The sequence below is a fragment of the Sorex araneus genome, chromosome 3, assembly GCF_027595985.1.
Source record: "Sorex araneus isolate mSorAra2 chromosome 3, mSorAra2.pri, whole genome shotgun sequence".
Taxonomy (NCBI): Eukaryota; Metazoa; Chordata; class Mammalia; order Eulipotyphla; family Soricidae; genus Sorex; species Sorex araneus.
This window is the reverse complement of record NC_073304.1, coordinates 93,653,198-93,677,584: the sequence shown is the minus strand read 5'-3', so window position 1 is coordinate 93,677,584 and position 24,387 is coordinate 93,653,198. Positions and strand designations below refer to the sequence as shown.

The window sequence follows — 24,387 nt, the reverse complement described above, 5'->3', positions numbered from 1 at the left end:
ATGGCATAAAGGTTTTCAAAGCAATTCCCTGTGTTCATTTTTATTTCTGTGATATCTATTTTGATATCTTCCCTTTCATTTCTGATTAGGTTACTCTCTCTCTCCTTCTCTCCCTCTTTCTTCTTTATTTCTTTGTCTTGCTAATGGTTGGTCAGTCTTGCTTATTCTTTTTTAAACAAACAGCTCTGGGCTTTTTAAAAATTGATTTTCCAGTTTCTATTTTATTAATTTGTGCCGTTGCTTGTCCATGAAATTTTGTACCATTCCTTCAAATCTGATACTCTACCTGGATAAAGTACTGTTGGTGATGCATTTGTTTCATTTTTAGTCTATCCTCCCAGCCTTCCACTGAGTTTTTATTTCACCTACCATACTCTTCAGTTTCATCACTTCTAATTGTAGTTTTCTCATTAGAAATTAACTCTTATATTACCTTGTACCCATATCATTATTTTTTGAGCTCATTAAGCATCCACATCATGGTATCCCTAAAGCCTTTATCAGAAATTACAGAGCTGGTTGGTGCCTGCAGTCTTCTGGGCTATCTTCACTCCTTGGGTCCAGTGGGCTTTTTCACAGCCTCCTGTTGTGTTTGTTGTTCTCTGGGGTGAATTTTTTCTGGTTCGCTAAAGAAAGCTCTTAGTGACTCAGCCCCTTGAGGCAGGGGGGTGGGATGGAGCACTTCCATGGGAATATTTGCTTGTACTTTCCAAATGTCTTGTACAATAGCACTGATGACATGTTTTGCACTTACATAATTTAGAGCTAGGGATAGAACCCAGGAACTAATGTAATACATGCAAGATATAAGCTCTTGCACTGAGATACACCTCAGCTACCCTACTCCCTCCCCTGCTGTTTTTTTTTTCTTTGCTTTAATGGGTTTTAAATCCTCTCTATTCTGCATCTGGGAATAAAAAACATCTCATATATGTAAAAACGGTGATATGATGTTGCATATGTGTGTGTGCATTAATGCAGTTTACTAATTTAAGCACTGCTCTCCAAGGGATCCGGGAAAGAACGAAGATATTTCCATTTGCTTTGTGAAAAGTTTAATACATGTGTTGAAAGCCACAAGGGGAAGGTTCACGTTACAGGGAGTGAATGCTTGAGGGGGCGGGTGGGTCTGATGCTCAGCCTCTTAGAGACAAAAGCTCTTAGTTATAACTGCATTTCAGGCGAGGAGGGCGCCAGTTTGTTCACCACTTCCATTAAGGCTCAACGGCTTACTTTAGCGGTGCCTTTCTCTCAGGAAGTGCAATATATAGTACAGGCAGAAAAAAATAAGCAAAGAAGGAAATTTGTTATTGATTTACTTTTCTTCTGTGAAATGACATGAACGCTCAATGACTTGTAGTAGTAACTTGGTCAATAAGGCTCCATTTGAGACCACCTCAAGTTTTTTTTTTTTCCTCTCCTGATTCCTTTAAACTTCCTCCAGGGTCAGCTTCTTTTGTATTTGTCTTTGTTATGAGGAAGCTTGTTATTCAGAACAGATGCTTTTGCTAAAGACAAAGCTGGGAATATTCTCAGACAATAAAGTCCCATTCCTCCTTTTTGATTAGAAAGAACCACCATCACCACCACCACAACCACACACACACACACACACACACACACACACACATAAAAGAACCACCACCACCACCACACATACACACACACACACACAAAGAACCACCACCATCACCACCACAGAACACCACACACACACACACACACACACACACACCTATATTTGAAAATCTAAGGGGAAAGATAAAGGAAGTGAATTGACCTCTTCCAATGCAGTCTTTCAGAGATAAGATGATGCTGGATGTTCTTGGGTTTATACTTCCGCAGGACTAAGCTCAGAGCATTATCCTGTGGGACTACAGAGAAGTTGGTCTGTCAGGTGTCAGGCATGTGTGCCTCCTGGTGCTGTTAACATCTGTGGAGCATTTACAGTGTGCTGGTGAGTGGGTTAAACCATCTTATGCTTTCTGTTCTGTAGGGAAGCAATAAGCCGCCTGTGTGAGGCTGTTCCTGGGGCATCCGGAGCGGTTAAAAAACGAAAGGTAACTATTGGCATGGTCTTCTTTTAAGTTTCCACCCAGGAAAGAGAATGCGAATGGTTGTTCATTCATTCCACCGGGTGACTCAAAGTTCAAACCAGCTGTTATTTCTTGGCACGCTGATCACAGCTGCTCACACTGTGCTTCTGGTCCCCCAAATTCTGTTGATTGGACAATCCTGTCTGAATGGATGTTCAGAGAGGGAGTGTGGAGAAAGACACGAGGCTTCAAGTTGGGGCTTCTCCACCTGAGTCTCTATTCACCTCAGAAGATGGCATCTATCACAAGTCTCTGAAACCCTCTGGTTTATATAAAGTGCCGAGCCAGATGGCAAGGTTGACCCTTTTCCACTTCAAACGCATAATGTCTGTATTCTTCCTTTAACATCTTAGATTCTACATAGATCCCCTGACCGTTTTTAGACTATGAGTCCCGGTGAGCAGCCAGGGATGACCAAAGGGATTTCCATGCTGAAAGAAAGTCCGCATTTCATATTTGATACACTTGGATCTAAAGCCTGCCTCTGCCATCCACTAACGATGTGGTGTTGGATAAGTCATTTTACCTCTGGGAGTCTTGATTTCCTTATCTCTTTTTTTAAAACCTATCACGCACTTACTCTTTATTTTGCAAACTTAACCCCTAAGTGTTGGAAGCTCTCACTATTCAGAAATATTAATTGTGCATAACTAACTTGGCAGTTGTTCATATAGGTGTTGTCGATAAAAGACTCTTGGTTTTGAGTCATTGTGAAAAAATGCAAAAATAGTTATAATACACAGTTTGTATAAATATACTAAAAGAACATTTGGACCAGAGAAATGGCACTAGGGATAAGATCCCTTCTTTACAATGTAGCCTACCTACCATAGTTCAGTTCCAGTATCACATGAGTTTTCTTGAACACTGCCAGGGGTCAATCCTGAGCACAGAGCCAGGAATAACCCATGAGCATGGACAGGTGTGACCCAAAATACAAAAGCAAATAAATGATAAAGTAAGGAAAGAACATTGTATTCTTCTTCGGAGAACCAGAAGAAGACTATGAAATGGTATATAGCATTTGAGTTTATTTCTGTATTTCTCAAAGGATAGCAAATAGTACTTACTTTATACAGTTGTATAAAAATTAAATGAAAAGAATTCATTAAGTTTAGAATGTTTGCTTATTTGAAAAGTCTCATGGGGAGTTACAAAGGCTCTTAAGATAGGGGAGGAATTTTTAGCCAACTTCAGGCCCACCTCTTGCCAGCTACAAACTGTAGCCCAGAGGAAAGAAGACTAGGTCTGAGTCATAGCACGAAGAAGACCTGTGAAAACCAGGTCTTCTGATTTCTGACTTAGTGCTCTACCTCCCTATTACCTTGCCTCTTTTTGTTTGTTTGTTTATCTGGGTTTTTGGTGGGTTTTTTTTTGGTTACACCTGCAATGCACAGGGCTTACTCCTGGCTCTGCACTCAGGAATTACTCCTAGCGGTGCTCAGGGGACCATATGCTGGATGCTGGGAATCGAATCCGGGTCGGCCACATGCAAGGCACATGCCCTACCTGCTGTGCTATTGCTCCAGCCCCTACCCTGCCCCTTTTGAAACTCATTCTCCACTTTGCATAAATTGAGCTCCCTGATACCCACAGTGGCTGAACTGAGCCACATGGTATGAGAATCTCTGATAAATGGTCTTTGAATTGCCCTGCTATTACTTTCTTTAACAAAAGCTGTGGCCCCCAAGCAGCTCTTAGCTTCTTCCTACTCCTTATAACCTCTGAAAAGAGGCCACTTCATCTGTAAAATTCTAACAAGCAGGATCAGTTATTTAAGAGAGCTTCACATCAGGAGTATGGAATCCACACAAAGCAAAACAAACCAGGCTATCATTGCTCCATATAATTACTAATAAGCAATAAATAGTCATTGCTCCAGAATAACACCAGATTGAGGGGAAAAGGGACAGTTTTTAAAAACTTGTTTTATGGATTGAGGTTCTGTGGTTTATTGCAGTTAATCTGCTAATAATAGTCCCAAGGTACATAATTCCCAAACCTCACCAATGTACCACCTCCCTCAAATGGGGGGATTTTTAAAATTAATTTCCATTGATAGCATTTACTGAGTACGTCAGCTTAATAGGAAGTCTTCCAAACACTTAATAGTTTTAGACATTTTTCAATCAAAACATTGAGGTAATGATGAGCTATATAACAATTTTCACAAATTTTCTTTACAGAAGTATTTTTTTCCTGTAACTCCACTAGCCATTTCATTGTAACAAGCAATATGAAATAAATTACTTTTACCCAAAAACTAAATTACTTTAAGAGGGAAGGATTGGAGGGGGGGTGTTGGGTAAATGGGGATAATGGTAGAGGGAAGATAACACTGGTGTTGGGATTGGTGTTGGAATATTGAATGCCTGTAACATATGCATCATGAAAAACTTTGTAAACCATGGTGTTTAAATAAAGTGAGGGAAAATTGAGGTAAAATATACACGCCACGATCAACCATTTTTCGTGTACAGTACATATTTCTGGACAACTATTACCTCTATCCACCCATCCATCCCCTAAACTCTTTTTATTGGGTAAACTGAAACACTACACATGAAAAGAAATCCCTTGTACCTCTCTCTCCACCTCCTGTAATGCCATTCTACTTTCTATTGCTGTGGTTTGGTGGTTCTAAGTATTTCATAGAAGTGGAATTATACAGTATGTGTTTTCTTCTTTCAAGCTTGAATAATACCATGTTGTGTGTGTATATAACATATCGTGTTTATTGATTCATCTGTCAGTGAGCACTTGCATTTTTTCCATGCTCCTATTGTAAATGATGCTTCTAGGAACACGAATGGACCAATGTCTAGTCCAGCCTTTGCTGTCAATTCTTTGGGGGTATAGAATAAGAAATGGAATTACTGGGTCGTATGTTAATTCTGTTTAAAATTTTTTGAGGATGAAGCTCATGTATGTATGAGCTTCATACATATACCCAGTATGTACAGGGTATATACTGTACCCCCTATAGTACATCGGAGAGGGCATTTGCCTTGCATGCAGCCGACCCGGATTCGATTCCCAGCACTCCATGTGGTCCCCGAGCACTGCCAGGAGTAATTCCTGAGTGCAGAGCCAGGAGTAACCCCTGTGCATCGATGGGTGTCACCCAAGAAGCCGAAAAAAAAAATAATAGTACAGTAAAATTTTTTGAGGTGAAAAAAAGAACAAATAAAAAAGTATTTGAGGCCCTGCTGTACTATTTTCCATAATGATTTTGCCATCGTACATTTTTACCAACCGTATATACATTTTTGCTAAATTGTTTTTTTAAATTATAGATCTATCCTGATTCTTTTTGCATATATTTTCTTATGTTTAGTCTTAGAAGAAGTTGTTTCCAGGAATTTTTCCATATTTCACTTAAGGAATCCAATAAGGTGTACAATTGTTCCTAGTATTCTCTTATAATTCTCTGTATTTTTATTGAACTGGTAATAATGACCTCACTTTCATTTCTGATTTTAGTATTTTGAGTCTTCTTTCCTTAGTTGATTTAGTTTGTTAAATATATTGATTAAAGTAGACTCTCTTGTTTTGTTGTTTTTCTCTGTTGTCTTCTATCCACATTCTAATTTTTATGATTTTTTTCTTTTGACAACTTTGGGTTTAGTTTGTTCTTAATTTTTGAGTTCCTGAAGTTGTGAAATTAGGTTGCTGAGATTTTTCTTTTTATAGTGTTTATTACATAAAATTTCCCCTGAGCATTGCTTTCATTGACTCATAAATTTTGGCATATTATGAATTTTGTACTCTTTTGATCATCACAAGAAACCTGGATGGCAACTTTTTTTAGACTTGTGGTGTTCAAAAGGACTTGAGAGTTCACTAGTCCAAACTCACACAGGAAAGTCCTTTATACAAATCATGTCCCTACTCCCAGCTTTTGGGAAGAAGGAAAAGTTCTGAGAACTCAAACTCCTCTGCTTACTGAATAGTCTTCTGCTTTCCAACTAAAATGAAAGTTTTTATTGAATATATCATTCTATCTCATTTTATTTTTATAGGGAGGAAGAGCATGTACTTTGGTCATCTTTAAAATAATAAACATCACAAATTTATGCTGTAACAAAACCCATAACTTGCAGTGTTGTTTTGTTGTTTTTTAAAGCCTCCAGTTAAGTTCCAATCAACAGTTCTTGGCAAAAGTAATCTTCAGTTTTCGGGAATGAACATAAAACTGACCGTCTCAACATGCAGTCTCACACTGATGAGTCTTGAGAACCAACAGGTAAGGTCATAAATGTAATTTATAGTTGCATATTACCTATTTTCTGCAGGATGCTGGGCATAATAAACAGAACAAATATTTAGACAGTGTCCTTATAATTTAATAAGGCATAGGGAACAATTCTGTCAATGATTTATGCATAATGATAATTAGGACAACAGCATTACTAACCATCATGGGGACATTTAACTGCCTGCATACTTGCTCCTACCAAATCGTGTTTTAATAGAAACTAAGGTGCAAAAACAGCAGATACTATTTGGTATCCCTAAGTTAGTCATCGACATTTTTCTGACCCTTGAAAGAAATTCTATTGGCAGAATTAAAATATTGTGTTGTACTGATGACACAGATGAAAAAAGAGGGAAGGGGTGATGTTAAGTTTCGTGTTCTAGTTAATTGAAATTTAAGTAGCAAATGTTTTCTTCCAACCTATGAGGTTTAAGGCATAAATGTTTCATATATACATAATTTTTCTTTCTTCGATGATTCATGATACTACATATGCTTGAATTTTTATTGTAACCTAATTTCTTTAAAAGCAGCATTGCTAGGGGCTGGACTGATACTACAACTTGCTTTGCATGTGGGTAACCTGGTTTTAATCCCCAGCACCCCACAGGGATCCTCAAGCCCCGCCGGGAGTGAACCCTGAATGTAGAGCAGGACTAAGCCCTGAGTACTGCCAGATGTGGCCTCAAAACCAAAACAACAATCAAACAAGCAAAAAAAAAAAGAAAGAAAGAAAGTATTGCTGAAGCAACTGTAAAAGATATGCAACAATGGGGCTGGGAGAGATAGTAAATGGGTAAAGGTGCTCGCTTACCTTACAGGCAGCTGACTGGGATTCAATGACTTGCATTGCATAAGATCCCCAGCATCTCCAGGAGTGATCCCTGCGTGCAGAGCCAGGACTTAATCCTCCCCCCAACCCTACAGAAAGATATTTAGGCATACAGTTAGATATGCATCTTAAGAGGTTGGAGAGATAGTATAGTGGGTAAGTCTTGCAGGTGTCCAACCTGGGTTTGATCCCAGGCATCACATCTGGTTCCCTGAGCACCACCAGGAGTAATTCCTGGTGCAGAACCAGAAATAAGCCCTGGGCATCACCAGGTTGTGACCCGACAAGCAAAAAAAAAAAAAAAAAAAGTCTTAACTTAGCATACATTTTTCTAAAGCTTACTTTTAATTTTTAAAATGCAATTTCTTGTGGGGCTGGAGTGATAGCACAGCAGGTAGGGCGCTTGCCTTGCACGCGGCCAACCCGGGTTCAATTCCCAGCATCCCACATGGTCCCCCGACCTTCGCCAGGAGTTATTCCTGAGTGCAGAGCCAGAAGTTAACCCCTGTGAATCACCGGGTATGAACCAAAAACAAAAAAAAATGCAATTTCTTGTATCAGCTTTAGGTGTATCAGAGACTAATTTTTATTTTGAAATATTTAGTTATTTGAGGTTCTAATATTTAAACCTTTACCATATAGAGTGCTATTGCTCAAGAACTCATTGAAGGGGCTGGAGCAATAGCACAGCGGGTAGGGTGTTTGCCTTGCACGCGGCCAACCCGGGGTGGATTCCCAGCATCCCATGTGGTCCCCTGAGCACCACCAGGAGAGGAGTGATTCCTGAGTCCATGAGCCAGGAGTAACCCCTGTACATCGCCAGGTGTGACCCAAAAAGCCAAAAAAAAAAACTCATTGAAGTTTTAATCATTTCTCAATGATAATACACTGAGACCTTGAGGTCACATGTAGGTTAAAATCTTCACTTTGTAACTAACAAGCAGGTTGCCTTACTGTTTCAAATATACATTAATACTCAGTTTTCCTCGTAAATGAAATAAAAAAAATTTAATATCTACTCATAGTTTTTTTTTTTGAGAAGATGGAGTGGATTTAACAATGGTACATATCTCAGGGTTATTTAGAGGATGAAGTAAAATAATGAATGTAAATCAGTGTCCATTACTTGGAACCTATTATTTTTTGCTAAAACATTCTTGGAGACCTTTTCACATACTCAGTACTTAAGGAAAGCATGCTATAATATATCATTTTTCTTAACCTGTTAATATAGTCTACACAATAATTTTTTTCTAAAATATAGTCTTGCCTTTTTTGGGGGGAGGGTGCCACACCCAGTGATGCTCAGGGTTACTCCTGACTCTGTGCTCAGGAACCGCTCTTGGTGATGCGAAAACCAAATGGCATGCCCTACTTGCTGCACTTTTGCTCCAGCCCCCATTTCTTGCCATTTTGATGGCTGATTGGCTTTCACAATTCAGGATAAAATATCACTGTCACTGTCATCCCGTTGCTCATCGATTTGCTTGAGCGGGCACCAGTAACATCTCCATCGAGACTTGTTACTGTTTTTGGCATATGGAGTATACCACAGGTAGCTTGCCAGGCTCTCCGAGAGGGGCGGAGGAATCGAACACAGGTCGGCCGCGTGTAAGGTGAATGCCCTACCCTCTGCGCTATCGCTCCAGCCTGGATAAAATATACTGAAGAATAATAAAAAGCAGAATAAAATATACTGCTTACATAGTGCGATAGCACAGCAGGTAGAGCATTTGCCTTGCACGTGGCGACCTGGGTTTGATTCCTCTGTCCCTCTCGGAGAGCCCAGCAAGCTACTGAGAGTATCCCGCCCACATGGCAGAGCCTGGCAAGCTACCCGTGGCGTATTTGATATGCCAAAAACAGTAACAAGTCTCACAATGAAGACGTTATTGGTTCCGCTCGAGTAAGTTGATGAACAATGGGAAGACAGTGCTACATTGCTACACAGTGCTATAAAAAACTGTGGAGAAAATAGATTCCTGCCCACTCTGGTGGAGGGTCTGTTGTCATCGCACTGCAAGTATAAAACAATAATGTGGGACTGGAGTAAATTTTTTTTAAAAATATGTTAAACAAAGAAAAACCAAACCCCACACAAATAGACTCCTGGGCAGAGATAATATGAGAGGGGGGTTGAGAGTGGAGATAGGTGCACTTACCTTGCATACAGCCATCCTGGCACCTACCTCCCACACCATTTATGATTCTCTGGTCTCCACCAGAAGTGATCCCTGAGCACAGAGCAGGAGTCATTATCAGGTGTATCCCCTCCAAAAATACAAAAACAAAATAAAAACCAAAACCACAAATAGATTGCTGTCTAGTTGGATTCTGAATTGATTCTCTGAAAGTGGCATTCCATTGGTATTTGACTTACAGAATATTTTGGAAGGTACCTGGGCAGAGGGTAAACCATTCTGACACTTAGAGGTGGTACCCTTCTGTCATTTATTGTTAACAAGTTTACTTTTAGTGTCATGCCAAAAACAGTAACAAGTCTCACAATGGAGATGTTACTGGTGCCCCACTCGAGCAAATCAATGAGCAATGGGATGACAGTGACAGTGACAGTTCACGCATCTATGTGGCACCAGAAATTCCTGATTTTTTGGTTGCAAGATTTCATTGACATGAAAACCCGTGAATTATTTCGGAGTTTTGTAGGAGAGGAAGAATTAGGAGAGCTAAAGTCATCTTGCAGTACTCTTTTTTTTTCTTTCTTTTTCCTTTTTTTTCTTTTTGGGTCACCCCTGGTGATGCACAGGGGTTATTCCTGGCTCATGCACTCAGGAATTACTCCTGGTGGTGCTCGGGGGACCATATGGGATGCTGGGAATTGAATCCGGGTCGGCCGCGTGCAAGACAAATGCCCTACCCGCTGTACTATTGCTCCAACCCCCTTGCAGTACTCTTTAAGTGCAAGTTTGAATTAGCGTTTTCTCTCTTTTGCCACATCTGTCAGTCCTGCATTGGGGAGCTGGGGCTACTCCTGGCAGAGCCTGGCCAGAGGGACCTGGGGGCCACCTGGACCATACCCTGTTCTGGCCTGGCTGATTTGCCGTGCCTGTGGTACTGGGGATCAGACATAGGGTTTTGTCCATACTGAACATCTGCTTTATCATGTCACCTATCTCTCTGGTCCTAATCAACATAAAAAAAAAACCACCCTGCACTTTTCTTGCATGCGGCTGACCCCCGCTTGAATCCCTGGCACTACATATAGTCCCCACTAGAACCACCAGGGATCATCCCTGAATATAGAGCCACTGCAGGATGTGGCCCCAAACCCAATAAAATAAAATCACTGTCACTGTCAGTCATCCCATTGCTCATCGATTTGCTCAAGCGGGCACCAGTAACGTCTCCATTGTGAGACTTCTTATTCCTGTTTTTGGCATATCGAATATGCCACAGATAGCTTGCCAGGCTCTGCCTTGCAGGCACGATATTATCAGCATCTTGCCGGGCTCTCCGAGAGGGACGGAGGAATCGAACCTGGGTCGGCCACGTGCAGGGCAAATGCCCTACCCGCTGTGCTATGTAAAATATTAAAATATCTCTTTCTGTGGGGAAATTGGAGCAAGTAGGGTCTAAAAGAACAGGATTGTGGTGTATGTGGTAGGGGGTAGTATATTCTCAGCATTCCCTCCCCCCACCCCTGCCGACAGTACCCATTGTCAGGTCACTATATTGCCATATTGCCATATGCTTACAAGTCTTTTTCAGGGAAAATAGAAGTAGAGAGTGTGTGCCAGGGTAGCAGACCTTGAAGAAATATGGAGCAGAGAAACACGTGTTAAATAAAGATGTGCCATACTGGATACTTCCTCTCAAAAAGGTTCAGACATTCCTTCAAACGTGTGTTCAAGAAAGAACGGTGGCAGGCAGGAGCCAGAAACCTTATGCATGTAGCATGAGAAAAGGATTTATTCAATAATACCTCAGTAAAAGAGGGGCCCGAGCAATAGCATAGTGGGCACAGCACTTACCTTGCATGCGACTGACCTGTATTTTATCCCTGGCACCCTGTGTGGTTCCCAGAGCCTCGCCAGGAACACAGAGCCAGGAATAAACCCTGAGCACTTTGTTTGGGGGTGTGACTTCCCCAAAACAAACAAACAAAACAACTCAGTTAAAGGATTTCTTCAAGGCTATCCTTTGAAGTTCTGAGTTAAACACAAAGAAATGTTAACACTCATTCCCTGCCACTTCTAAGGCATAATTTGGACTGAAAACTTAAGTGAGTTTGTTTACTGCGTATGGTCTCCTAAGCACTGCCAGGAATGACCTCTGAACACAAAACCAGGAATAAGTCCTGACCACCACCAGGTGTGACTACAAAACAAAACAAAACAAAATTTTTGTCTCAGTAACTCTCATTCCATTTTTTTCTTGTGGTGGTGGTGGTGGTGGTGGTGGTGGTGGTGTAATATGTGGTGATTTGGGCCACATCTGGTGATGCTCAGGGTTACCCTTGGGTCTGAATTTAGGGATTACTCCTGGCAGTGCTTGGGGACATATGGGACGCTGGACATATGGGAGGATAAAACCTGGGTCAGCCGCTTTCAAGGCCAACACTATACCAACTATACTATCTCTCTGCCCTCCCATTATTTCTTTACTCATTTTTATACTCTTACCAGTCAACTTTAATAAGTACTGACATTGAAAAGGGTACTTAATAGGAAGCAACCAAAAACTGGCAAGGAAAGTGGAGATATTCTTTAGTCTCCAGAAAAAGATGCAAATTCAAAATTCTATAGAGGCCGGCAACTAATGCAAATTGTCCGGCTAACAAAAACAAAAAAAAACCACAGTAGTATAATAAGTAATGATGTCGCTTGGTCTTGTATTAGGGAGAAAATCCTGGGAACTATGTAAATAGAATACTTTTCTGATAAGGTGAATCTGATCCCCCCTCCCCTTTAGCCCCCTTCACCCCTGCCTCCACTCTTAACGCCCCTCCCCCCTCTCCCTCATCCTCACCATGTGACTCCGGTAAAGATTTGAGTTGCAGTTGCTGCAGTTCTTTCACTTTTGAAAAAAAAAATAGAAATCTTGGAGTTTTACTCTGTGATTTATGATTGTTAATATTCAATTAGGAAATGAAAATTATAAGTACAAGCCAAGCAAAAATAGATGTGCTCACAGAGCAAACAATGTGGGACAGCTGATCCAAGCAAGTATATGCAATATATATGAATAGATGCAGATCCTGCCAAATCACACTGTGTTCCCATTGGTTTAAATTCCTTCTTCCTTTTCCATTCTTGTCCTCTCACCCATCACAAAACCTACATCAGAATTTCCTGGAAACCTTTTAGTTTATCTATGTATTCTCTCTCTCTCTCTCTCTCTCTCTCTCTCTCTCTCTCTCTCTCACAGACACACACACACACTTCTTTTAATCCTCACAATTTCTAAGATATCCAGTTATTCCCACCTTCAGTTCAGAACCCCAAAGCAGAGATTTACCCAGTTACAGAATTAATAAGTACTGGGGGCTCAAATCTGAATATGGTAAACAGTTGTAGTCTGTGATAACTCTAAAAATACATACTGATGATTTTATATTACCTTAAAGGGATATTAAAATGTTTCCTTTTTCTTTCCTTAGTAAATGTTAACTTCAACACTATTGGATTAACACTGATTCCTAAAACCAGCAAACCAATAAACGAGTGATTCAGTGAGTTTAGCTTTCTTCCTCAAGAGGGCTTTCATATTCACTTCAAGGCAAACGCCCTACCCACTGTGCTATCGCTCCAGCCCCTTTCATATTCACTTCAGACCTGTACAGGACCCACAGATAGGTCATCCATTTTCTTCCCCCCTTATTCATTCCTAAACCTAGAAAGGGAATAAACCTCCCCTTTGTAGATTTCAAGTTTTTCTAAAATGACTTGCTGGCATCCATCTGGAGGTAGATAATACCTGTGTACTAACAGCCTTATTAATATTATTTTTCAGAGCACTGTTTACTTACATCACATAAGCAATTGCCTTTTCTCAAGTTCATCTGACTACAGCTTTGTACTTATGCTTGAAACACAGAAAGTGAGACATGGGCGAGTAAGATTAGATGCTTACAATAAGCATCCTGTCAGGTCTTTCTATTCTCTCCACCATCCTAGGATTTGAGTGATTATGATCATATTTGTCCTTTATTTTACAGAAAAGAATCTCCCTCTCTATAACACAGTTAAAACATAAAAGCTGAGTTGTCTTGTTTTATATATGTCCTTTACTGGTATACAGAGAAGTATCTTGTACTTTTTAAAAAGATTTGCTAATACACTGTTTTACTAGGCACAGCCTTCTGACACTCTTATCAAACAATGGCATCTTAATGAAATAACCATAGTAACATGCTCATTGATAAGGCAGGCTTTCCTAGGTTGGTAACTCTCCTAGAATTCATTATATTTTCACACACTATTTTTTAAATCAAATATTTGAAACTATTTTCCCCTATGAAAGTGGTTAAGAGAAAATGACTGTAGTAATACATAGTACAATAAAGAATTAGGCGGGGGGGGGGGAGTGTGTTGCAATATCATTAGTCGAACAAAATACACAGAACAAGAAATTTTATTATCTTGAATGCTGGTGCATAACCAGTAACAAGCTTAGAGGAGGAGACAGAGAGAAACCATAAACTGAGGTGGACTTCTGGGTAGGTTTTAAAACTTTAAAGGTTGATGGTGTAATTGTTCATAAAATCTTTTCTCAGAGATGGGGTTTTCCTTTGACTTGACAATTTTCACTCAACAGTTCTTACAATGTAAAATTCAACCCGTCTTCTGCCTGCAAAGTTAAATAAAAATGAGAGCAAGTGAAACAGAAAATTATTCTAGTATTCAAGGGTGTTAGAAATAGATTTTTTTCTCTGCTCTTTTACACACATTTTAATATCTAAATCTGAATATTCAGGACATCAAAATTTTTTACCTAAAAATGACTGACAATAAATTTTCTTTAAGTACAGGTCACAGTGGCTTAAATGAGCAAGATACAGATACAAACGAAATTTTAGATGCTCTTAGGAAAACGTTTTAAGATACAGCACACGTAATACATACTTCATTTTGGATTTGCTTATTCTTTTGGGGTATTAAAGAATTCCATCTTACACAAAAAAAGACTTAGCCTTCTAATTTAGCCATTGCTTGGACAGATCACAAAGCGGAATCTTCGGAGTTTCCTCAATAGGCTTTCAGTCCAAGTAACTCAGACGCTGCCCATGTCCTAAGTCGGATACATCCGTTATTCTGCTGTCTCGTAATTACCAGTGGGGCTCTCGTGCGGGCAGCTCGTCCTCACCACGACTTACTCTGGTATAACCAGCCCTGACGGTGAGATAAGGAAAGATTTTTTTTTTCTCTCCTCCAACGCAAGGAAAATAAATCTGGATCAATAACCAAGTCAAAGCCTTTGCCGTAGGGACAGTCCTGAAAAAATAAAATAAAATCAACAACCAGTCCTAAGCTCCTCTTTCTTTCTTTAGAACGTTGCTTCCTTGATTCCAACCGAGCAGTCACTGCCCTATTCCATTCTGCAAAACAAAACTAAAAAAAAAAAAAAATTTTTTTTTGAAAAATTAAAAAAAAAAAACACATTAAGTTTCTCATTGGCACGGATCTATTTGGAATAACCCAAGAGGCGGCGGAATGTTGGGTCTCTCTCTCCTCGAGTAGCTTCCTCCTCCTCTCCTCCTCCTCCTCCTCCTCCTCCTCCTCTCCTCCTCCTCCTCCTCCTCCCTGTTTTCTCGCGGGCCGCTCCGCTCACTCCCTGTCGATGATCTCATCGCAGCCGAGCTCCTCGGTCAGGCGGTTGACGACCATGAGCGAGAAGAGCTCCTCGATGAAGGCGAGCTGGTCGAAGGGCGTCTTCTCGTAGTGCATCTGGAAGCCGCCGTCCAGGGCGGCCTCGCGCGCGCGGGTCGTCCGCAGGAACATCTTGTTGGCCTCCTCCAGGGCGGCGGACACGCGGTAGCCCGCGCCGCTCAGCGGCTCCTCCTCGGGGTACTCGTAGTCGTCCTCCCAGTCGTCGAACTCGTCGCCCTCGTCCTCGCTCTCCAGGCCGGGCAGGCGGGGACGCTCGGCGTTGGCGCTGGCGGCGCTGGCGGCGTTGGCGTTGGCGGCGCGGGGCTGGCCGGCCAGGCCGCGTCCCCCCGCGGGCTGGGCCATGGGCTGGGCCGCCGCCGCCGCCGCCGCCGCCGCCGCCGCCTCCTCCTCCATCGGGCCTTCCTCCTCCAGGCGCCCGGCGCTCGGGGCCGCGTCTCGGGGCCCGCCGCCCACCTCCATGGGCGGCAGGTCGCCCTCGCCGGGCATCACATCCATCTGCAGGTCGTTGCACTCCTCGTACAGCTCGCACAGCACGCTCATCTCCGACATGGTGCCAGCACAGCTCGAGCTCAAGCGCGGGGCTGCCAGGGCGAGCGGCGCGGCGACGCGGTGCGCGTGCGCCGACGCCCCGCGCCCGCGTGACCCGCTGCGCCTGCGCGGCGCCCACCCCGCGGGGGGTCTTCTTCCCGGGGGGCGTCGCGAGAGGCGCGGCTGGAGCGCTGGAAACGGGAGACGACGTTTATCCCCCTCCCCCCCATCTCCCATCCCCCTCCGGTCTCGTCTCTGTCCATCCCTCTGCAGCGTAGGGGTCTCTAAGCAAGTCCTGAGCCCCCCTTCCTCCGCCCCCGGACACGGCAAGTGGGGGGGGGGGGAGGAGGGGCGTCCAAGAATTTAACCGTTTGCTGTCTGTGCCCGCCTGTCTCCTGAGCCCATACCGCTAAGTCATGCAATGTTCCCAACTCTCACTACCATTGAGAACCAACCCATTCAGCTCTTTTACTTTCCTCATTAAAAAAAAGATTACGTCCCTTCAGAGGGCAAGCATGCATGTGCAACCTTAGAGAATCAGCATGCCTGTGCAATCTCGGAGAGCCAGCATGCGTGAGCAACCTCAGAGCCAGCACCTGTACAACCTCAGAGAGCCAGCGCCTGTGCAATCTCAGAGAGCAAGCACTTATGTAACCTCAGAGAGCCAGCACTTGTGTAACCTCAGAGAGCCAGTATGCATGTATATCTAAGCAACAACCCCCACGACAAAGGGAATTATTAATATAAGAGTAATTTTTTAGGTGTATTGTAACAAGCAATAAAAACTAAACAATTTTGTGCCTGCCTAGGGGGCGGGCTTGGGGATAGATGGGAAACTGGGGACAATGGTGGAGAAAAGGTCACAGTGATGTGAGATTGTGTTGGAACATTGAATGCCTGAAACAGTTGTATTATGAATAACTTTGTAAATCAGGATGTCTAAATAAAGTTTTTTAAAAAAGGGTTACATTCACAAATAAGTTACATTATCCATGTTTACCAAATTATATGATGAGGTATTTGGCCCCATTTCTCTAGGGAAAGATTGGTGGGGAGGCTAGAGAACAGAATCTACTGGTGTTTATTCTTTAAGTTCTTTTAACTTGCGTTTACAAGGTTCTTGATATCTTCATGGAAAATTCGTGCTTGTCTTTTATATATTTTCCATGAACTTGTCTTCAACTTGTAAATCAAACCCACACAATGGCTTGAATATTAAACTTTGTTGGTACAGATAAATATTTTAATAACAATCCTTTAAATAATTATATCATAACTAACCTACAAGCAGGCAATTTGTGATACTATAAACTAGTGATAACCTTGTGACAAATATTTTTCTAGAATAAAGGTGTAGAAGTGAAAGAGTTGGAATATAGAATATGCATATTTTGTTTTAATAAATCCTGTCAAGTTGTTCTCCAAAATTTCTGTAAAAGTGTATGTTCTATCTAAACACTATTTGAAAATACCCACATAGGATTTTTTTTAACTTCTGCAGTCTACAAATTTAATGGCATCTTGTTCTGAAATATTGATTTTTTGAAGACTGCCTTTGAGTGGTTAGCAAGCATTTTCATTCCTCCTGAAAATTAACTGTCTAAATTTTTCTCACTGATTTGTAGGACTGTAGAAATATCTTATAAACTATGAATATTTTGTTGTATATTTCTTATGTATTCTTCTTGCCTGTGGTCATTTGTCCTGCCTCAGGGGTCTTTGCTTTGGGGGATGAGGGAACTTTTCAAGTAATAGTTTAGGGATCAGGGGCCACTTTCAGGCACAACATTGGCCAGAAGTTCAGTGCAAGGGCTTGAAGATGTACTGAAGATGGAGTGTTGGGTGTCAGCGACCGCCACGACCACATCAGGACTATGCTCATGTGGTGTGGGGGATCAAACAGGGTCTGGAGCTTGCTCTGCCCTTCAGGGGTCTTACACTAAGGTTTTTTGTCATCAGATTCAAGGTTCTTTTTTCCATATGCCTTTTTCTTTCTAGTAAGATGGATTTTCTTCTCTCTGTGAACACGCATAATCTTTTATCTGTCTGCTTATGTTCTTTATAGCCCTTTTATGAATCATTTATATCTATAAATAGTATGAAGACAGGATCTATTTATATATTTTCTATATATAATAGCAAATTCAGCCAGTTTCACTAATTTAATCATTTGTCCTTTTGTCCGCTGTGTGATGCCACATTTATCATAGACTAGAAGTCTATGAATATGTGAGTCTGTTTTTAGATTATGCATTCTAATGAATGTCTGTAGTTTTATAATATGCCCTGCTGACAGGGAAACCTTTGTCTCTTTGTTCTTTAGAAATTGTTATAACATTTCTTGCACATTTGGTCTTCCATATGAATTTTAAAAACAGGCTATAAGTATTTAGGTATTTGGTTAATATGTAAGAAAATCTCGTCTTTAGTTCTTAGAAAAACCTTTTCTGTTTCTGTTTTGGGTTTTTTTTAGGCCACATCCATTGGTGTTCAGGGTTTACTTCTGCGTCTGTACTCAGGTATCCCTCCTCGTAGGACTTGGAAACAATACAGGAGCCTGGGATTAAACTTGGGTTGGCTGTGTGCAAGGCAAGCACCATACCCACGGTACTATCTCTCCAGTCCCAAAAAAACTTCCAGAAACAAATTGTTTGGGGGTGGAGAGGTTGACCATGCTTCAGAGTGCTCTGGAGCTGCTCCCAGCTTTGTATTCTGGGCTCTGGGCCTCTGGCACCGTGTGCTCAGTCCTTTGAGTTATGGCTTCAGCCTCCTCCCACCACCACACCCATTAATTCTTCCAGCGAGTTTGAATCGCAGCATGAAAAGTTTCCTGAATGACATCGGTGGGATTATTTTTAGAAATACATGGAATTACAAATTTAGGGGGAAATCAGGTTTCTAGATTAGCTTAGGGGAGAATTGACATCTTTATGATGCTATTCTCTTGTCCTTAAGGTTAACATGTATCTTTTCATTTATCTAATTCATCTGCTTCAGTGAAATTTCTCAAGTAGTTTTATGTGTTTTTTTTAAATATGTATCTGTTTCATATTTAGGTACTCATATAAAGGGCTGGATCGACAGCACAGAGGGTAGGGCATTTGCCTTGCACGCGGCCGACACGGGTTCGATTCCTCCATCCCTCTCGGAGATCCTGGCAGGCTACAGAGAGTATCCCGCCCGCACAGCAGAGCCTGGCAAGCTACCTGTGGAGTATTCGATATGCCAAAAGCAGTAACAACAAGTCTCCCAATGGAGACATTACTTACTGGTGCCCGCTCGAGCAAATCGATGACAGTGACAGTGACTCATATAAAACTGTCTTCTTGTTTCGGGGCAGACGAGATAGTATGGTGGGTTGGGTTCTTGCCTTGCATGTGGTCGATCAGGTTCAATTTCCGGCACCCCAGCTAGTTGCCCCAGCCTCACCAGGAGTGATCCCTGAGTGTAGAGTCAGGAATAAATCCTAAGCACCACCAGATATGGCCCCCAAACAAACAAAAAGCCTCCCTCTCTACCCCACAATGTCTAATTGACTGATGCTGATATAAGGAGAGGGATACTGATCTTTGTGTATTGATTTTGTTTTTATTTTTCTTTGAGAGGGTGATTCCCAGCAGTGCTCATGAGACCCAGGCCTCCTCCCAGGAATTCTCAGCCCACTGATCCACTGTTCATTGGCTCAGCCCACTGGGCCAATGCAAGAATCCTAGGTTGTGGTGCTGTTTCTGGGTGCAGCCATCCTGGGGGTGGTGATAGCAGTGCTTAAGGGACCATGATGGTTCTGGGAGAGAACCAGGGTTAGCCACATGCAAGGCATATGCCTTGTCCCATAAACTTATCTCTCTAGCCCTTTGTCACTGTATCACTGTGTCACTATCATCCCGTTGCTCATTGATTTGCTCAAGTGGGCACCAGTAACGTCTCCATTGGGAGACTTGTTGTTACTAGTTTTGGTGTATCGAATATGCCATGGGGAGCTTGCCAGGCTCTGCCGTACAGGTGGGATACTCTCAGTAGCTTGCCGGGCTCTCTGAGAGAGATGGAGGAATTGAACCCGGGTCGGTCGCATGCAAGGCAAACGACCTACCTGCTGTGCTATTGATCCAGTCCAAAAGATAAATATAAATATAAATACAGAAAATAGTATAGAAAAGTAAAAAAAAATCCTGTGTACAGCTTGAATACCACAAAAAGAACATACTCATGGAACAACCTCCTGATCAAGAAACATTATTTTCAGGAGCTAAGAAAACCACTTTTTTCCCCTTGACCTTAAAAATCACCACTAGTCCTTACTTGAAGCAAAATCATGCTATTTCCCCTGTTTTTGAACTTTATATAAATTAAAGTATGCAGCATGTATTCTTTGACCTTGCTCTCTGTCCTCCCGTCCCCGCAAGAAAAAGGTTGTTGTGTAGTTGTCCATTGGTTGGATATTCCAGTCATCATTGGAATTGTTTCCAGTTTGGAAAGTGAACAGAGAGAGTCATGATTACCTTTGTTGAGAATATCTTTTGGTGTTCATGTTTCTCAATTATTATGCATATAAAGAGCAGACTTTGCTTGGTCAAAAAACTTTGCAAGCAGTTTTTCAAGACTCTAGTAAATAATTTTTAAGACAGGAATCAGTAATCAACTCCCAATTGGTTTGAAGGTTTCTGAGCCTTAACAACAGTATAACAAATACTTTTCTTCACATTGATCACTGTACTGTGGTTTCCAAACAGGCAGCCCTAGTACTCACATATGAAAAAGATCATCTTCTTGGTTAAATAATGCAGTTTCCTTGGATAATCTTACTTCCTATCAGGAGCCTTAATAGGGATTTAGTCAGGATACTTTAGGTTGTTAAAGACTGAAGCCCAACTCATATTAAAAAACCAGAATGCATTAAAAAGATAAATGAAAATCTATAAAAAGAAAAAAGATAAAAGGAAGGGAGAAACATATTGATTGAAGGGATGAAATGAATGTACCAACTACTTTGTCTACTCTTAATACTCAGCTCTGATTCCCTCCAGAGAGAAAGCCAAGTTTTTAAAGGCAACTTTACCCCATGTTGACCCAAGATGTGGCTAGCAGACTCCTTGGCCTGCTTGGTCCTTAAAGGCTGAGAGGAGGATACACTCAGATTACCCATCTCAGATCTTCCTTTTAAAAATGGTCTTACTCTGCTGTGTAAGTGATGACGTTTTCTTTTTTCTTTTTCTTTTTTTGCGTCACACCCAGCAATGCACAGGGGTTACTCATGCACTCAGGAATTACTCCTGGCGGTGCTTGGGGGACCATATGGGATGCTGGGAATCGAACCCGGGTCGGCCACGTGCAAGGCAAAAGCCCTACCCACTGTGCTATAGTTCCAGCCCCAGTGATGACATTTTCTAATGGGGTAGACCAGAATTATATCCACCTTCAAGGAGAAAGACAATGGGTTGAGTATGATAGTCACTTGAACCTCATGGGCTATATGAATTGTTTTGGAATGTGAGTAGGATGGTTTCCCCAAAAAATGCTGAGCAGTTGAAACAACACACACACATAGGCACACACACACACACACACACACGCACGCACACACATATACATCACCTGTTCGTTTATATGAACTAGGAGAAAGTGATTCTAACATCATCCTTGTTTATTTTCCAGATCATTGCAAATCATCACATGCAGTCTATTTCATTTGCCTCTGGAGGGGATCCAGTAAGTATTGATTCATAGAGTTCTTTTTATAAGAGTTTTGAAACTTATATGCAAAACATTATCAGCAACTACATGTCTTTTTCTTAAATATATTATACTTTGTAAATAGCTACATGTGTCAGGTAGTAAAAATTTTGAAAAAATACTTGTCATTTATTTTTAAACTATTTTGATTTTAAAATAAATGATTAGATGAGTTAATAACACTGTCAGGTTATTGATCATGAAATTATCATCTCAGAATTTTCTTGGGGGCTGGGGCTGTAACTCAGCAATAAGAGTGCATGCCTCACATGTAGGAAGCTCTAGGTTTGATACCCAGAACATCCCACTAAGACTCTTGTTGATAACATGAAAAAGCCATTAACAAAAAGACTTAGAATTCTCAACAAAAAGTTCCAGGTATATCCTACTAATCACTTGATTTGGTACAGGAAGGGAAGTCTATTTGCTGTTCTGATGGACAGCGTAAGCCACCAAGTCTTATCTAGAATGAACATCAGGCTGGTGGGCACTGATGGAGGGAATTCTCTGTTCCTCTCCCGAGACACTGGGTAGCTGCTCCTTTCCATGAGTTGGGTAATGAGAGTGGGCACTCTCCAACCCACTCTGTACTTTGGAGGGTCACTCCTGACTTTTTTCATATCATTTCTCTGCCAGGACAAAACATAACCAACCTACCACCACACGGGAGCACTACTAAACCAGAAGTCTGAGCCTGAACAGGAAACACATCTATTTAAGGGAGTAGGTAGAATATTTTACCCTGGGTCAAGGCCCCTCTCCACACATTGTGAAGAGCCTCACGCATGAAGAAATCAGCAGAGGAACCCAGGAGTGCAGGAGCCGGGGCTGAGATCTCCAAGCCTGCTCGGATCGGGACTGGACCTCTTCCGCCCAGATCCCCCATTTTACAATAGCTTGGAAGCCACACCCACAAACTGCCCCTGGTGCCATGTAATCCCATCAATGGCCAACAACCAGAGACTATAAAACCAACCTCCTGACATCTTATACCCAAGTTCTCACTCTCAGAGAACCTGGCAAGCTACCAATTTTACTGCCTTCATGGGGGAGCCAGGCAAACTCCCTGTGGCGTATTCATATGCCAAAACCAGTAACAATGATGGGTCTCATTCCCCTGACCCTGAAAGAGCCTCCAATGCAGCATCGTTGGGAAGGACGAGGAAAGAGAGGTTTCTAAAATCTCAGGGCTAGGATGAATGGAGATGTTACTGAGACCACTTGAGAAAATCGACGATCAACGGGATGATGATGATGATGATGTTGATGATGATGATTTATTTATTTATGCCTGTGAATGCATAGAAGGCTAAAAGAAGGAAGAGTGTGACATTCATTGCTGGAATGATAGTACAGTGGGTAGGGCATTTGCCTTGCACGTGGCTGACCGTGATTTGAGCCCCTTCATTCCATATGGTCCCCAGAGCACCACCAGGAGTAATTTCTGAGAGCAGAGCCATGAGTAACCCTTGTGCACTGCCAGGTGTAACCCCTTCCATACACACACCAAAAAAAAGCCCCCGCAAAAAAAGGTTGTGACATTCATAATGTTGCATATTGGTGATGGTAAGAAAATATGTGTGAAATATGCAAACCTTACTCATTGAGGTTCTCATTGAGACTCTGTTACCTTCTTGTTGACAAAGCACTGATCATTAAACATTCTATTCTTCAGAAATGAGACAATAAAATGCAACTTAACAGGGTTTTTTCCTCTCTACCATATTTAGTTTATTACTTTCAATTGAGTCACAAAATGTAGGATGTCATAAAATGATAGGATGTCATAACCCAGAAACCCCAAAAAGGTATGGGATGGTATCACTGTATCACTGTCATTCCGTTGTTTGTCGATTTATTCAAGCACCAGTAATGTCTCTATTACACTTAGCCCTGATATATTAGTAGCCTCTCCTTACTCGTCTTTCCCAACAATTGGAGGCTCTTTCAGGGTCAGGGGAATGAGACCTATCTTTACTGTTTTTGGCATATTGAATACGCCACAGGTAGCTTGCCAGGCTTTGCCCTGCGGGCGGGATACTCTCAGTAGCTTACCAAACTCTCCGAGAGGGATGTATATATCTTTTACTGTATTTGGGATATGAATATGCCATGGGGAGTTTGCAAGGCTCTCCCATGTGGGCTCTAAGACTCTTGGTAGCTTGTCAGGTTCTCCAAAAGGGAGAACAAGTCTATCAGATGTCGCACAGCCACTTTACAGCCCCGAGCTTCTGGGAGCTTGGTCTTATAGTCTCTGGATGTTGACCATTGGTGGGATTACATGGCACCGGGGGTATTTTGTGGGTGAGGCTGCCAACCTAATGGAAAATGGGGGGTCTGGGTGGAGAAGGCCCAGTCTCAATCTGAGCAGGCTTGGAGATCTCAGCCCCTGGGTTCCTCTGCCAGTCCCTTCATATGTGAGACTCGTCCGAATGGGGTGGCAGTAAAATCAAATCTGGCAGATTTGATATCACTGCAAAGTTTTGTTTTGGTTTGATTTTTATGCTAAATATTTCAAAGGAAAATGGTTATATTTCCTAAAAGGAGTAAAAAACTCTGTTTGCTCCATATAATCATTATATCCTTTACTGGCATCAGAAATATTAAGAAAGTTTCTTCACTAGGGCATTGGGATAACTTTGTGTGTACAAAATGATAGTTAAGAGCTGTTTTAAGCCTGGAGTGTTAGTACAGCGGGCAGGGCACTTGCCTTGCATGCAGCCAACCTGGGTATAGTCTCTGGACCTCAGATAGTCCCCTGGACCTGCCAGGAGTGATTCCTGAGTGCAGAGCCAGGAATAACCCCTGAGCATCGCTGGACGAGGCCCCTACACAAAAAAGTGCTATTTAACTTTAGCAATCCTTAAGAATATTTCAATAATTCCTGTATTTTCTTTGACTCAAAGTATTCAAGCTTGTCAGACTCAGATATGCTTGTGTCTACCTCAGAACTATGAAACAAATGGGAGTAAATCCACTTTTACTGGATTCAAATATCATTATTTTATTTTAGCAATAGGTTCTCTATTTTCCTAGTTTACACTATTCTTCACTAATCAGTTTGGTGTATAAATATATTATTTTCTTTTATTT

The 24,387-nt window shown here is 41.8% G+C and overlaps 2 protein-coding genes across 2 annotated transcripts in view; one reads left to right on the top strand and one right to left on the bottom strand.

Moving 5' to 3' along the window:
* Window positions 1-24,387, top strand: part of SHC4 (SHC adaptor protein 4) — a 147,527-nt gene that overhangs the window by 74,164 nt on the left and 48,976 nt on the right. Inside the window, exons 3-5 of the mRNA XM_055131722.1 lie at window positions 1,997-2,060; window positions 6,223-6,342; window positions 21,217-21,270. Coding sequence (XP_054987697.1) covers window positions 1,997-2,060; window positions 6,223-6,342; window positions 21,217-21,270 — 238 coding nt within the window. The remainder of the gene's footprint in view (window positions 1-1,996; window positions 2,061-6,222; window positions 6,343-21,216; window positions 21,271-24,387) is intronic.
* Window positions 13,763-15,671, bottom strand: EID1 (EP300 interacting inhibitor of differentiation 1). Its single transcript, XM_055131723.1, has one exon. The coding sequence runs from the start codon at window positions 15,583-15,585 to the stop codon at window positions 14,974-14,976; it is 612 nt and encodes a 203-aa protein (XP_054987698.1). The 5' UTR covers window positions 15,586-15,671; the 3' UTR covers window positions 13,763-14,973.

Excerpts from the sequence above, each read along its gene's own strand:
- EID1 (XM_055131723.1), bottom strand. The coding sequence starts at position 15,585 with ATGTCGGAGATGAGCGTGCTGTGCGAGCTGTACGAGGAGTGCAACGAC.